At 47.6% G+C, this 15,752-nt stretch overlaps 1 protein-coding gene across 1 annotated transcript in view; it reads left to right on the forward strand.

Annotated features, from left to right (window-relative positions):
* Window positions 1-15,752, forward strand: part of MTMR10 (myotubularin related protein 10) — a 434,430-nt gene that overhangs the window by 98,790 nt on the left and 319,888 nt on the right. The window contains exon 3 of the mRNA XM_078684918.1: window positions 3,656-3,792. Coding sequence (XP_078541044.1) covers window positions 3,656-3,792 — 137 coding nt within the window. The remainder of the gene's footprint in view (window positions 1-3,655; window positions 3,793-15,752) is intronic.

Below are 15,752 nucleotides of genomic sequence, written 5' to 3' on the forward strand. Positions count from 1 at the left end.
CAAGTCCCTTGTACAGTGGTATCCCGTATACCTAGGGCCTGTAAATTAAATGCAGCTAGTGGGTCTGTAGTGCTGCTTCCACCACCCACCAAAGTAGCCTTTCAAACCTGTCTCCGGCCTCTGCCACCGCCGGGACCTGCGCACGCAGTTTACTGCCGCAGTGACGTGGCATTTTGAAGTGGTTGCCACGTCTAAAACTCCCCTTTTACTACATTTGTCACCCCTAAGGTAGGCCCTGGCTTGCCATATGGGCAGGGTGCTGTGTAGGTAAAAGGTAGGACGTGTGTTAACTGTGTGGCATGTCCTGATTGTGACAAACAGCCTATCTGGTTTCTCACTGCTGTGAGTCTGCCCTCTCATAGGTTTGCATTGGGGGATTCCCTGACATGAGTTTCAGTGGTCATTTCTAATATGAGAGGGGTAGCACCGCCATATTTGGTATGTTTGGAATAGCTTATTATGGAAAGCAGATTTGTTATTACTATTTTAGAAATACCACTTTTAGAAGTGGGCATTCTGTGTGCGCATGAGTCTTTGTGCCCTGCCTGGATGTGCATTCACTGTCTGGCTTAGACTGACAAGAGAAAGGGGATGTGCATTCCCTCTAGACGGTCACAAGAGGGTGATGTGTGACCTGCCTTTACTAGGTGAGTTAGCGCTAGGCTGAATAGACCTTGGCTGCATTTAGAGTGGCGGGAGGAGTTTCCCTTGCACCTGAATAGGCGTGGTCTGCATTTAGAGTGGTGGAAGGAGTTGCGCCTGAATAGGGCTGTGCCTACCTTGTACAATTCTGCTTCCACCTACTGTAGTGTATCGGGGGCCAGTGCTTGGGATTTGAAAAGGGGTGTTGTGCACTTCTAAAAAAGTATTTGAAGTGCCCCCGAACAAAGACTTTTTCAGTATAAGTACAGGGGCTGTGACCCCATGATTGTAGACACTGCGTGGACGGTTATATGTCGTTACAACGAATTCCGTTGCAACGCATGCCTTTACCACGCATGCGTTACAACGGAATTCGTTTTCTACGCTTAACCTTTACCACTAATATTTCTTTACCACGCATAGATTAACAACGTTTTTCGTTGTTAATTTATGCATGGTGAGGGTATATTCTTGTTAAAGGTTCCACCTCTCCCCTTACACGTCCCCAGCCTCTACTCCTTATAATTACCCCTGCCCTTTTTGTTTTAAATTACATTTCCCCTTACCTTTTTAACTCGTCTTCTCTCCATCTCCTTGGTTACGTCGGCCATACGTCGGAAAGAGGAAGCAGAAGTTTAATTCCGTTTCCTCTTTAACGACGCGGATTGCTTGATCTTCGGCACTTCAGGTTAGTTCTTTTTTTGGAGGGGAGACCCCCCAACTCTCCTTTTTTTAATCCCACGCCTTTTCAGTTTTGGGGGGGAAACCCCCAAATCCCCTTTTTTTTTTTTCATTTACCACACATACCTTTGCTACGTATTTCGTAGTAAAGGTATGCGTGGTAAAGCCTCTCGTTGTTACCACGCATGCGTTGTAATGCATGCGTGGTAAAGGTTTTCATGGAAACGGCCGCGTTGTAGTGGCCGTTTCCCGCGTGGACTTGTAACCAGAAGGCTGCTGGACGAGTGAGTTGGGTGCCTAAACGCACAGGATTAGGGTCCGCAAGGGCCTAGTCTAGGCAGAGAACCAGACACAGGTAGGTCCTAGGGGGCCAAGCTGCTGCTCCTACAATGAAGTTGGCCCTGGGAAAGGAGAGGAGTACAGGGCAAGGTTGGCTTAGGCTGGGGAGGGCGCAGGAAACTGGGAGTGCAAGGAGCAGGTAATAAAGGGAGGGGCACGAGGGGGTAGCAGAAAAGGTTGGGAACATGTCACACGGGGGCAAAAGCATAAAGAGAGGACCGTGAAATAGTAAACAAATAAGGCACAGAGAGAGGCACAACATACATAAGTTAGGCAGAGAGAGCAGCCCAAAAACAGCAGATAGTTGGGCACCAAAACAGCTAAGGCAGAGAACAGCAGCACAAAAAACAGATGATGACAGTAAAGTGGCAAAACGACCAATGCAGAAATGAAAAACACAGTGGCAGACAAACAACGAAAAGGTAAAACTAATAGTGTGCACAGTGGCAAAGACAGCAGTAAAAAAGGCAGAACTGCTTTACAGTCCATGCAGAGCATGTGTATCTTTAGCCACACATGCCTCAAATGGAAAATGTTACTTACCCTGTAAACATTTGTTCGTGGCTTGTAGTGCTGTAGATTCAAGTAAATGTAAATGTGGGTGTACTTGTAAAGCGCACTGCGACTCCATGGAGTATCCTGGCGCTCAAGACCGCTGGGGAACCCGTCCTGGTTTTCCCTGTGAGATGGTCTCTTTCTGGGTATTGCCAAGGTGAAACCAGGCATCCGCGGCGTCTGTAGGGGGCCGTTGTAGAGCTGAGGCAAGCTTAATGCCCAGAGTTGCGAGTGTGTTCCCTGGTTAGAGTAGGCACCGAGGCGAGAATTATAGAGTCCGTTTTGACCCTGGTCCACGACCCTGCCGCGTTGGGATTTGAACCCTGGTCCCGGGCCGTTCTCTGCTTACGGGTCTGCCACCTCTAACCAGTGAGCCACACCACTCCACTCCAACAAGTGCGCCCACCCTCTTTCCCAGATGCCTGTGTCCGTTGAAGTATGTTTTCCCATCTCTTCTTCCTCTTATGCATGGACTTCTCTATATATTGCTTCGCTTCACATTCCAAACAATGTAACAATGGAGTCTATAACTGCTTGTATTATCACTAAGAGGAGGAGTCATGGTATCTCATGACTCGAAAGATGACTTCGAAGGAAAACAATTCGCACACATCCGTGCCCAACACTACATGGCAGAAGTATGCACAGTTTGTGATTCTATAGCACTATATGCCACAAACATGCTTACAGAGTAAGTAACATGTTCCTCAAGAGATCAAAGAGGGTCCCTGATTTAACTGGATGTGTTTGGAGAAGAGGGCAGGGAAGTTGAACTTAGTAAACAAAAGCAATAACTTCTCCAAAGAACTTGTACCATATGAACAGAGATGTGCATCTCTGTTTATATGATACAATACTCATTACACTACAAAAATTAGCATAATGAGCAGCAATTTTTATTCGTTGTGATTTTTTCTAATGTCTGTTATGTGATTACTGTAATGCATAGTCACTTGATGGATGTTTTTGTTATTGTATTGTGATTTATTATGTTTAGTGTTTTTGTGCTGTACTAGATTTAACATTTTAATTGTTTGCTCCTTAATGTGGGTGCTCACGACCCATGTACATATAACTATATATACTATTATTTTCGATCTTAAAAACATTATCTACTTAAAAATATGTTTGTACCCAAGATAAATAAAACTATAAAAAAATACTGGTCTGATTCATGGCTTTTGCACATTATAGGCATACTGCTTTTGCTATTTGAAGTTCTTTGGAGAAGTTATTTCTTTTGTTTGCTAAGTAACATTTTGCTCCTCACCCTTCAATATGATCCACACCTCCAACCAAGAACTGTCAGGGAGGGCATCTTTGTCACCATATACTCCCTAAACCTCCTCGATGGGAAGTAATAAACATTTTGGTATACTCCAGTCCGTTGTTATTCTTTTTTCTTTTGGACGGTGACAATTTCATTATCATTATGCAGGAGAAATTGTGGTAAATGAAGTCAACTTTGTGAGGAAATGTATAGCAACGGACACCAGTCAATATGACCTGTGGGGCAAGCTGGTCTGCACTAACTTCAAGCTTTCCTTCATTACGGATGATCCGATGCCACTACAGGTCAGTATTATTATGATAATACTTAAGCTCATATTGAAAGTCTTTTGAAAGTTCACCGTTTACTGGCATTTCCACTGCAGAAAAGAAGTCTTGCATTTAACCCTGCTTAATTGAAGATTTTTAATTCAAGAAAGTGTACTTGCATTATAATGTAGCATTGTCTAAACAGACATTTCTATTCTTAAGATGCTTCGTTTTCATTTTACTACAATGTGTAAATATATTCAGTTACATATTATAAGGTTATCTTGTTAAATTCGTAATCACTAATCCCCCCCCTCCCACCCCACCAATTCTTGCATGTTAAATAATACCTCAATCCCTTCTACCTGATATATGCCTCCACTATTGTGTGACATATGCCTCTACTGCCACTTTTTTAGGACCCTCATTCTTCACTTATGTTGTTGCACTTATCATCTTTTCATGCCATCTATTTAAAAACACATCATTCTACCCCACCACTCATCTCCTTCAGCACATTTTTAAACTGTCTCAGAACTGTCTTCCACTCAACGCCCCTCATCTGCCCCATGTTTAATGCAGCCAAACCCTTAGAAATCTTCAGCCCCTCCCCATCCTCCTCTTTCAAAGCTCTTCCAAATACTATCTCTTATATCCCTGATGTTACGCATGCTGTAACTCTTCCACAAATAATTGGGCAAATGTCAGTGCTCCTTTATTTTTCACTCTTGGACACTTTCATTATGACCTCAGTAAAGTCTAAATTTGCCATACTGCACCTAGAGATTTACTATGTCTGTTTAGTGGTAATATATAGCTCATTAGCTTGTACCTGTAGAAGTGATCAATCTGGAAAATACTTTTCCAGCAGGCAATATAATGTCCAATATCCAATGTAATCATACTGACAGGAGCCACAGTAGTACAGGTATATTATAGGAAGTTTGACTGTTTTCATAGATAGACAGAATCTGCTATTTATAGATGTAGCATTTTGATCGGTCTATAATTTATGCATCATTCTCTGACTGCAATGAAGCTATAAACCTGTCCTCTGTCAGAAAAATTAACCAGACAAACTGGTTTTTATTTCTCTGTTGTGAGAGGACGTGGGACATGAGGGGAGGATGCCTTGACTGCGGTTGCATTTGACAATACTGTCCTCAAAATGACTTCCAGTAGAGTCAAAATCAAGGAAGCTTTCTGGCAACTTGGTTTTCATGTAAGTAAAGATTAGTCTACATTTCTCAAAATTCTGAATTACTATCTCATTTTCCCTGCTTGGAAACTATGAGGAAGAAAGGTCAGTGTCTTCAGCAAAGCTTTGTTTAGCTCCTCAACAACCACGCATAGTTATGTCCATTCCATGACGATCCTATTAAGCTGTGACATTGTGAGAACACTAAAGGGACCAGTCAGCTGGTTCCCCTATTAGAATGACCAATATGAATACCTGCTCAAGGCATCTGCAATGCTGGCGTCCACCACCGCAGCACAGTTATAATTGTTGGACTCCTGTGCCCACTGGATCATTTGAGTGAAATCTGGGAAGCCATTGTTTTCAACTGTGCGGTACCCAGCCTTTCTCTTGAGGTGTATGAACATTTATCAGCACAACCTTAAGGTGTCCATGAAGAAAAATGTACAGGTTGTCTAGCTGGAAAAACTTAAGGGCACAAATTGTCACTGATCTTTGATGACATAGGACAAGTACAGTTTTGAACTTTATAATATGGTGCCATCTATCCCAGAAAATCTTAGTTGAACATGAATCTTCAGCGCTGACTAAGAACTAATTGTGGCACCTAAATATGGCTAGAGTTACTATGTAAGAATATCCCAACACTGCTAACCATTCCAATAACTTTGCATCAACTGATTTTATTGGAGGATCTTGCATGGACCTTTAGCAGCACCTGCCTCTGCAATAAAACAATCTTTGAGCTCAGATGAGACTGTGCATTAGAATCTGATGTGACTCATTTCTATGTGGGAGAATTGTTCAGTGGAAGACACTTAGAAGGGCTAGGGCTCGCTTTGGTCTTCATGGACCGCATTATGTAATGGGTGCTAAGCCCCTGTTTGAGAAACTGAACCAGTTGTTTTAAGCAGCCAGTCTGTCTTTCACAGTGCAGGCAGCACCCATCCCGTTTTTCAAAGGGTGGCAGAGATATCCCTGCAGGCAGGAGTAGTGAGTAACTGCACCTACATGCAGGTGAGTGCCAAGGGGAGGGGAAAGGTGTATGGGACCCCCTCCCCTCTTTAACACCCCCCTGTGGGGGAGGAAGGCGGGGTGGCGGCATACTGTACACCACCTTTTACTTGTATAGTCAGTGTACCGCCTGGCAGTCTCTTTGCCTCTACTACCCACCATTAACTGGGCCCAAGCGCAGTAGCAACATGTTTTTCCCCCTTAGCATGTGCCTTGTCACGATGCAAATGAGGCAATTTCCCAGTGGTGCTTTATGTCCCCCGGTACGATATGTATTGCAGAAAGAGCCATGCAAGCTTCTGCTGCCCTTTCTATAACACCAAAGCAACGCAAGCCCTATGCGCCTCTGCTGCACTTAATATAAAAAATATAATACGACCCCTGAAGTCCCTACTTTAGCTCAGATACTTTTCTTCAAACAAAGATTTCTTCACTCAAAGCCCTGCCGATCTAAGACTGCTGTGGATTATTCTGACACTGCTTTCAACTGGCTTCCACTTGAGTGAATCAAGCGCTCAAAATCTCTTAGAAGTGTATGAGGGATTCCCACCCCAGCATCTCAGCAGCGACTTCCGCATAATCTGTGTTTTTAGTCTGTGTATTTTAGAAGCTTCTAGCTACAATCTGTGATGCTATTTAAATTTGCAAGTATGTGTTGTGGTCTGACAACGGTAAATCGTGAGGGTCCTTATCTAATAACGCAGATGTGTTGGAGGTATAATTTCATTGATCCGCTTATTTGTCTTTCAGAGTGAGTGACTACAAAAAGTAGTAGATATTTGTGGAACGTAAGAAGGCAACCAGTGTCCAAGACACCTTGTAAAAACATTTGGTCTCTCCATACCAAAGATATTGATAGCACACCATTGAAATGCTGGTGTTTATTTGACAAAAACCAGCTTCAAAGGTTCTTTTCATTGCACACTGTAGGACATTATGACAGCCTTAAATGTGTATCTTGGAACTCGGTAATGGCAATATAAAAGATTCAAATATTTTCATGAAGGCAGCATTGTTTTTCCACTTATGATTTATTTTTTCCCTTTTTTTAAGCATACAGAAAAATAACTAGTTGAGTGCACATAATCTAAACTTTGATTGTCTTGTGACACCCTGTAAAAATAATGTAACTTGTACATGTTAACTAGGGTAGTATCACATTCTCTTCTTTTCCTTTTCTTCATTCTCCCTCTACTGCCCCACCATCTTTCACAGTCTGATTTCCACATACTGCTCATCCAGTGCACCGATCCATCCTGTTATCTTCTCTATGTCCTCTTTTTTTGCCCACTCGCCTTTCTATTTCCATATCCTTTCCACTCGCCATTCCCCCATTTGAACTCCCTGTCTTCAAAGTCTCTTGATACACTCGGTCCTCTTCACCCTTATTCTTATTTTCTTTCACTCGTTCCTGCATTTTCTCTTATGTGTTTTGTCCCCAATAAGAACACTTCCGGCCTTTTACTGCATACAGATTCATTTTTCATCTTCGGCCATGAGATTCGTTGTACCATTTACCCTTATCATGTCCCTTCTAAGTGAATTATCCCGCACAGACCACAGCCTCCCTGCTCCATCTGCTGCCTTAGCATGGAGGAGAAGTGTGAAAGAGTTGAAGCCCTAGTCTTGATCCACAAAAACTTTAAGGTAAGCATTTAATTACACAGCTTTTAGACTCAATTGATAAAGCAGATAATTTAATGATGGCTTATAAACATTATTCATTACATTGGACTTCCTCATCTCAGCATTTACTACATTGTCACCCCAGAGGCAAGATGTGTATCCTACCTTTACACATCTCGTACATTCATGAATTCTTTAAAAAAAATTAAAAAAAAGAAATCTTCCCTTCTTCGCTTTCTTCCGGTTGTAAAGCCGTTTCCTCCACCCTAGTAAAATGCAATGGCGTACCTAGAAGTGAGTCATGATCATGCTCGAACATGTAGCAGGACCTGTGGGGATGGCAGTACTGTGACGAAAAAGACCTGGAAAAATACTCTTGCCACCAATTTGTCCTTCATCTTACAATCATTAATGTATTTGAGGACTTATTCAAGCAAGAACAGGGGCTATGTCGTCACCTTATGAATATCCTCCAAAAAAGTGTTGCTTCTCTGCTGTCTAATGTCCTACAGTTGCCTTGAGGAGCAACAGTCGTGGACTTAAAGGTCTTGGTCGGATTATAAATATCACATGCAAATGTTTTTCAGGGTCCCATAAAGCCCTCCTACAACATTGTCAAGAGGGTTTTCAACCCTGAGACTTTAGGAGATGATATTTGATCTAGTCGCTGTCGGATTCACTAAGGAATTTCATCAGTAAAAGCCAGGGAAGTGCTCCAGACCTGTGTAGGTGAGTTGCAGAAAAAAATTATCTGATGCCAGTGGCCCAGACAGCAGCATACAAAGTCAGAATTTGTTTCTACTAGAGTAGATGGTTCCATGATTCCAGTCACATGATGCCGCAATGCATCACTGGAGAGCTACTGCTTGGGAAAAACGTTTCCAGATCCTGTGTGGCACATGGTGAAGAATTGTTACCAAAGGCAAGTTACTTTTTCATTGCTGCCAATATAACAGGGACCCACCGCTAAAGAAACAGGAACCCACCTCTAATGATCTCCAAGGCCATAAAACTAATATCGGGATCTAGGCTAAAGCCCTTGTGGCAGCCTCTGCTTGAAAAATCACCCCAGTAAATTAATATTTCTCAAGAATTGTGAATGTTCTACACAAATCGCCACTCCCAAGAGAAGCCTTTATAATGTAGGCCTAGCCTTTCAACCTCATTACTCTTTCTAAAACATACAACAAAGATAACTGAGGAAAAGAGGTTGATGACAGGGAGATTGACGTACTGGGTATTTCTTTGAATCCACCTCATCTGACTTACATTGAAGTGAAAATGTGAAGCACTTGGACATGAGCAGGACTAGTGACAGTCACATTTCTGAATATTTATGTTCTGCAGAACCCTGGTCGCTGGAGCAAATGGTATAAATCCATAAAACAGCCAGCTTGGCCACCGGAAGTAGTAGCCCAGGCTATAGCTATAGGTGTGGAGGATCTACCTACCAGGTCAGAGTAGTGTATCTCTGTAAAGTTGGTAATCGTTTCTGAACTGCACTACAAGTAGAACAAGAGATGGCGAAGTAATAGTTTTAGACCAAGATGCATAGAGTGGATCAACTGGGTGTAAGCAAATATTTCTCTCTAAGAGTCTAAACAAGATGGCCACCGGGTGGGAGCTCCTGATCAGAGCTCCGAGTGCGTGGGGTTCCAATTCTGGATTTAATCCCCGTTAGCACCCGCATCTTCGAGGATTCAACAAAGAGTAACTGGAGCAAGTAACTGGATGCAAAAGCTAGTGATATTACCTGGTCACACGAGCTGCCTAGCTGCCTCGAGATCGGCTGCTGAGAGGACGGCTGCTGCTCTGGCGCTGGACGTTGGAGGCGATGGAGCTGGTCTCTGGAGGTGCTGGAGTCCGAGATCGCCCTGAGGTCGAAGGAAGGCGCCCGTTCTGCACCGGACCACTCTGAAGAGCTGCGCACCGCAGGAGCTGCCTACATCAGGGATCTCTCTCTTGGATCGGTGAGCCCTGTGCTGCCTGCGGGAGGGCGCCTGCCTGCGGGGGTTTGCCTGAAGAGCTGCGCACCGCGGGAGCTGCCTACATCAGGGATCTCTCTCTTGGATCGGTGAGCCCTGTGCTGCCTGCGGGAGGGCGCCTGCCTGCGGGGGTTTGCCTGAAGAGCTGCGCACCGCAGGAGCTGCCTACATCAGGGATCTCTCTCTTGGATCGGTGAGCCCTGTGCTGCCTGCGGGAGGGCGCCTGCCTGCGGGGGTTTGCCTGAAGAGCTGCGCACCGCAGGAGCTGCCTACATCAGGGATCTCTCTCTTGGATCGGTGAGCCCTGTGCTGCCTGCGGGAGGGTGCCTGCCTGCGGTGGTTTGCCTGAAGAGCTGCGCACCGCAGGAGCTGCCTACATCAGGGATCTCTCTCTTGGATCGGTGAGCCCTGTGCTGCCTGCGGGAGGGCGCCTGCCTGCGGGGGTTTGCCTGAAGAGCTGCGCACCGTGGGAGCTGCCTACATCAGGGATCTCTCTCTTGGATCGGTGAGCCCTGTGCTGCCTGCGGGAGGGCGCCTGCCTGCGGGGGTTTGCCTGAAGAGCTGCGCACCGCAGGAGCTGCCTACATCAGGGATCTCTCTTGGATCGGTGAGCCCTGTGCTGCCTGCGGGAGGGCGCCTGCCTGCGGGGGTTTGCCTGAAGAGCTGCGCACCGCAGGAGCTGCCTACATCAGGGATCTCTCTCTTGGATCGGTGAGCCCTGTGCTGCCTGCGGGAGGGTGCCTGCCTGCGGTGGTTTGCCTGAAGAGCTGCGCACCGCAGGAGCTGCCTACATCAGGGATCTCTCTCTTGGATCGGTGAGCCCTGTGCTGCCTGCGGGAGGGCGCCTGCCTGCGGGAGTTTGCCTGAAGAGCTGCGCACCGCAGGAGCTGCCTACATCAGGGATCTCTCTCTTGGATCGGTGAGCCCTGTGCTGCCTGCGGGAGGGCGCCTGCCTGCGGGGGTTTGCATGAAGAGCTGCGCACCGCAGGAGCTGCCTACATCAGGGATCTCTCTCTTGGATGGGTGAGCCCTGTGCTGCCTGCGGGAGGGCGCCTGCCTGCGGGGGTTTGCCTGAAGAGCTGCGCACCGCAGGAGCTGCCTACATCAGGGATCTCTCTCTTGGATCGGTGAGCCCTGTGCTGCCTGCGGGAGGGCGCCTGCCTGCGGGGGTTTGCCTGCTAACACCGGAGCGGCTCCACAGGATTCACGGCGGCAATTCACGGCGGCGGCCCCCCCCATCCCCCCACCGCCCGATCCACGGCAGTGACGCGGTCAGGTACATGGGTGGCTGCCATCAGTGGAGCAGAGCCGCCGGCCCCGCAGCCCCGCAGCAGGCAGCAGGGAGTCACGGCGTCATTGGAGTGCCGAGAGAGGCTGAGTGCTGGGGGCGATCTGAGGAGTGGGGCACCGCCGTCTGAGGAGCTAGCGGAGAGGAGCCCTGTGGCTGGTGGGATCAGTGGGACGGAGGTCGGCTGGAGCCTGCCCTTGCCACGCCGGGAGCGGGAGCCATCTGCAAACATCGGCTTCGACGCTCACTCTGGATGATGAGTCTGCAGGCGAGGGGAGCTTTAGCGGAGCCTGAGTGAGCACCGTCGTGAGCACCGTCGCACACGCCAGACTGACTGGGTGATGGTTAGACCCGGTGTCTGACTCACAACGGGAGTGATCTCCCTGCCCTGCCTGGCAAACTGTTCGCCTGGCTGTTCGTCCCCTGCCTGCCGCCACCAGAGGAAGCCGCCACTAGAGGAAGCTGACACCAGAGGAAGCTGACGCCTTGCTGTAGGGTGGATGGTCGTTCCCCCCCTCCCCCCCTTTGTATCCAACACCCAGCTGCATTAGGAACAGACAGACCGACTGGTCTGCAAACGCTAGCGAAGATAGTCTTTGCCGAAGTGACAGCGACAGCTAAAGAAGGTATTTGTTTTGCCCCACTTCTGCGTTTTATGGGAAATGTGCACATTCTGCCCCACTCGTTTTGTTTTACAAAACCTCTGTTGTTCAAAATGGCGGGGGTCATAAACTGAGTACCTAATCCCCTCCTGTACCGCCTGAGCCCACGAGGCCCCTCAGCAGCCCCTCTTAAGATAATAAAAAAACTGAGATAAGACTCCCCTTGGTATGCAAGTTCCTGCGCCGGCCGAACAGACTCTGAAACTACTCTTCTCTGCTCGGATATCAGTAACAACAAAAAGAGGACTAATCGATCCTCTCTTCCTTGCTCCAAGCAATAACAACAAAAAAGGACTAGCGTCTCCAGACCTATCTGGCGGCCATTTTAGACTGACCTCTCTCTCTACTCAGCGGCCATCATGGACTAGTCATTGCCTTTACTGCAGTTTCTATTTTATTGTATTCTATCTTATTTTATTATTACTGGCTTCCTACACTGTATGCATTGCTATCACATTACTATCGTATATTCTAGTGTTATATCTGTTATTGCTGCAGTTTGTATGCACATTTATGGGATGCAGTAACTCATTAGTAGTTTAGCCCTATTTTAGCCTGCATTTTATATGCGGCAAGCTGCACATATCTCACCTCTATCCCCATCATTCACTGTCCGCTACCGCATTTATTTATTTGTTGTTTTTTTTTTATGTAAGCTACATCACGTTATTGCACTGATTATTACTACCTCATTCAACTCACTCTATCATGTAAGCTGCACACAGCCACTTTCTACGCCTAGACTACACTGCTGTTACCTCGTACATTCTAATATGTAACTTGGCTTCCACCTAATCGGTCCTACCTCTCATAGTTGGTTTCACGGTGTAAGCCGACCGCTACCTCATATATAGGATACTTGTGGTAAGATGCACCTACGCACTGTCTGTTCGGGGATCACACCGACTTCTACTCCTTATATCTTTGATCACTCACTAGTGTCGTCCTTGGCCCTGTAACTAGCGGCTGACAGTTTGTACTATCGTCCTTCTTCCTACACTTAACACCACAGCCTCCCCAAAATGGAGCTCAACGGCAAGCACACTTTTAGAATTAACTACCCCTCCACTCCTCTCTCCAAAAATGCCACTAAACGTTTTAAACACAACTTCTTGAGGTCGCACCCTGAAACACCCTTTGCCGACACTTACTTCTCATCGGGCAATGGAGCTCTGAATACCGATATCATCTTCCACACCTCACGCAGAGCCCAATGGAGAAAAACTTTCCTATCCCTACTCACAGTCTCCACCACCAGGAAAACAACTCATGGCTTAATTCTCACCATCACACCTTCCCACCTCTTCCCTGGCAGGTCTGCCATTACTATCTACAATAACAGGATTGTCCTAATCCAATCCACGGACAAGAACCTGGATTTACTAGACAACCTGTTCCCCAAGTTCAAAGAGCACCTCTCCAAGCTGCGGACCCCTACACAGAACTCCGCCAGCACTAGCACCCCTGACGTCGCAGCCACCACCTACTACACTTCTACCCCCAGCTCCCCAGTAAATGGCCCACCTGTTGTTAACGCTCCCCACTCCCCAATGACAGTCACAAATATCTCCACTGCACATACTAGCAGCCCCTCTAACATGACCCTTCTTATCCCCACCCACACCCCCTCCATCCCTCTCCCCCCGGACAGAACATCCCCCACCCACAACACACCACCATCTGAACAAGCCACCGCCCAAAGTTTATCCACCCCCCACTCCCATCCCCCCTATGACAGACACCTCTCCCTCCCCATCTCCCTCCCCACCCCCACCCACGAGTCTCTCACACCTGACACAACAACTCCCACCCACAACACGCCTACATCTGCACACACCATCACTCGGAGTTTATCCACCCCCACCATCACCCCCACGGCAGACACCTCTTCCTTCCCTGCTCCCTCCCCACTCCCACTCACAACTCTATCTCCCTCCCAACAAAAGATACAGAACATACCTCCCCCCTTACCTTAGCATCCCCCTCTCTCCCACCTCCTACTCAGCCCTCACTACCCTCCTGTCTCCCCCACTGTCTTCAGCCTTCACTCACTCTTCTACTCACCAGCACCGTCTCCCACTGAAGTCACTACCTATGCCTCCCAACCACAGCCTGCCACACCTCCAATACCCTCACCCCTCGCCCACAAACACGTCCACACCTTGAATACCATCCCACTCACTAGCACCGCGGAACCCCTCAACAACGCTAGTATACCCCCCCCCCCCCGATACCCTGCCTGCTCTCCAGCTCACTACTCCACCACTCACCAACGGCTCTCTCCACCAACACCTTCCCCAATGACCCTCCTGACCTGACTTTATCCACCCTCCAACAAGTCAAAGAGGAAATGTCACAAATCAAAGAAGACGTCCACGCAATCAAAGTCCTTCTCTCCTCACAGCCCAGTCTACCTCCCACCACCCAACTACCCTACAAACGACGCACCCTCCCTACATACCCTCGCCCCCGACGACACCAGCAATGGCCCACTATCCCCGCTCGCAATAATTCCCACCGCCCCTGTCTTGTTCTCAACCCCTTGTCGGACCGCGACCTATGCTCTCTCCTACACTCTTATGGCCCAGGTCCGGTAAAAGTCTTTTCCAACTCACACATCTCCATACCCACAATTCTTACTAACCCTCTGAGGCTCCCAACACTCAACAACAGAGGCTCCGTCCCTAACAACCTCAGAAAAGTTCCCCTCACACTAGAAAGCTCGACCACCCTTCTCTCGCCCAAACTCAAATGCATCCTACTAAACTGCAGATCGGCCCAGAGACATGCCTCCGACATCGCGGATCTCGTCTCAGATAGGGAGCTGGACCTAGCCATTCTAACGGCAACGTGGCTCACTGAAGCCTCTACCCCGATTATGGACATACTAGTCCCCCCCAACTATCACATCATTAGGCTGGACAGGTCTCCTGGCAAGACGGGCGGGGGAATTGCATGCATTTTTAGGAGCAACCTTTCCGTTACTCATGTCACCTCCCCCTCCCTTTCCTCCTGTGAACTCCTCTGCCTCGACATCACCAGTGAGGGCAAGCAAGTCTGTGCTTTACATCTCATCTATCACCCGCCTGGTGACAATCTCATATTCACCCAACAATTCATGGACCTGATCACTTCCAACGCCGGTCGGCAGACCACTCAAGTATACCTGGGTGACTTCAATCTCCACTGGAACGATCAGAAAGACACCGTGGTGAATAGTCTCAAAACTTTCCTCAATGCGCTTGACCTCACCCAACTATGCGATAAACCAACACACGACAAAGGCGCGATACTCGACCTCATCATTGCCAAAGAGAACGCTATTCAACTGGAGGCGATTCTACCCTGCGATTGGTCAGATCACCACATTATCACCTTCTTTATCAACGAAAAAGTTAAACCTAACCCTACGCAACCTATCAAATCCAAAACATGGAAAAGGGATTTGAAGAATCTTAACCCCTCCACACTACCTCCCCACATCGGCAACCTCCTCCTTCCCCCCTTCAGGTGCCTCAGATGTTCAATCACTGACTGACCACTACCTTGACTCTATGAATACAATAGTCAATGAAGTCGCCCCTCTGCAACTGAAGAGAGTCTCCACCAAAATTTCTAACCCCTGGTATGATGACAGGCTCAATGACGAAAGGCGTAATATGCGAATGGCAGAGCGCACCTGGAGATCGGACCCTTCAGCACTGCATCTCAAAAAGCTTAAGAACAAGAGAAATGCCTACTTTAGGAAAATAAAGCGCACAAAGTCTGACTTCTTCAGCCGCCAGTTGGACCAAGCGAAGAACAGGCCAAGAAAGCTGTTCGAGCTAATCAAGACCCAAACAAAGGCACAACCCACGCAATCAAACAGCACAACAAATGACACCCCACACTGTGAAGCCTTCTCTGCTTTCTTTAAACTAAAGACTGACAACATAAGAAATGACCTCATCATGGATGTAAGCCGATACCCCAACCACACCAGAAAGGCAGACACTCAACCTAAAAACTAGGCATCCTGGCAGTACTTCGATACCTATTCGGAAGAAGCAATACACAAACTGCTCTGCACCTTGAAGCCCTCTAATCACCTCACAGACCCTCTACCTGCTAATGTTGTAAAAGACTTTATCCCCCTGCTCCTCCCTCTCTGGACCAAGATCATCAACAGCTCTTTACAACAAGGCCACATTCCAGACTCCCTTAAGGTGGGGCAAGTCACGCCT

The sequence above is a fragment of the Lissotriton helveticus genome, chromosome 3_2, assembly GCF_964261635.1.
Source record: "Lissotriton helveticus chromosome 3_2, aLisHel1.1, whole genome shotgun sequence".
Lineage (NCBI taxonomy): Eukaryota > Metazoa > Chordata > Amphibia > Caudata > Salamandridae > Lissotriton > Lissotriton helveticus.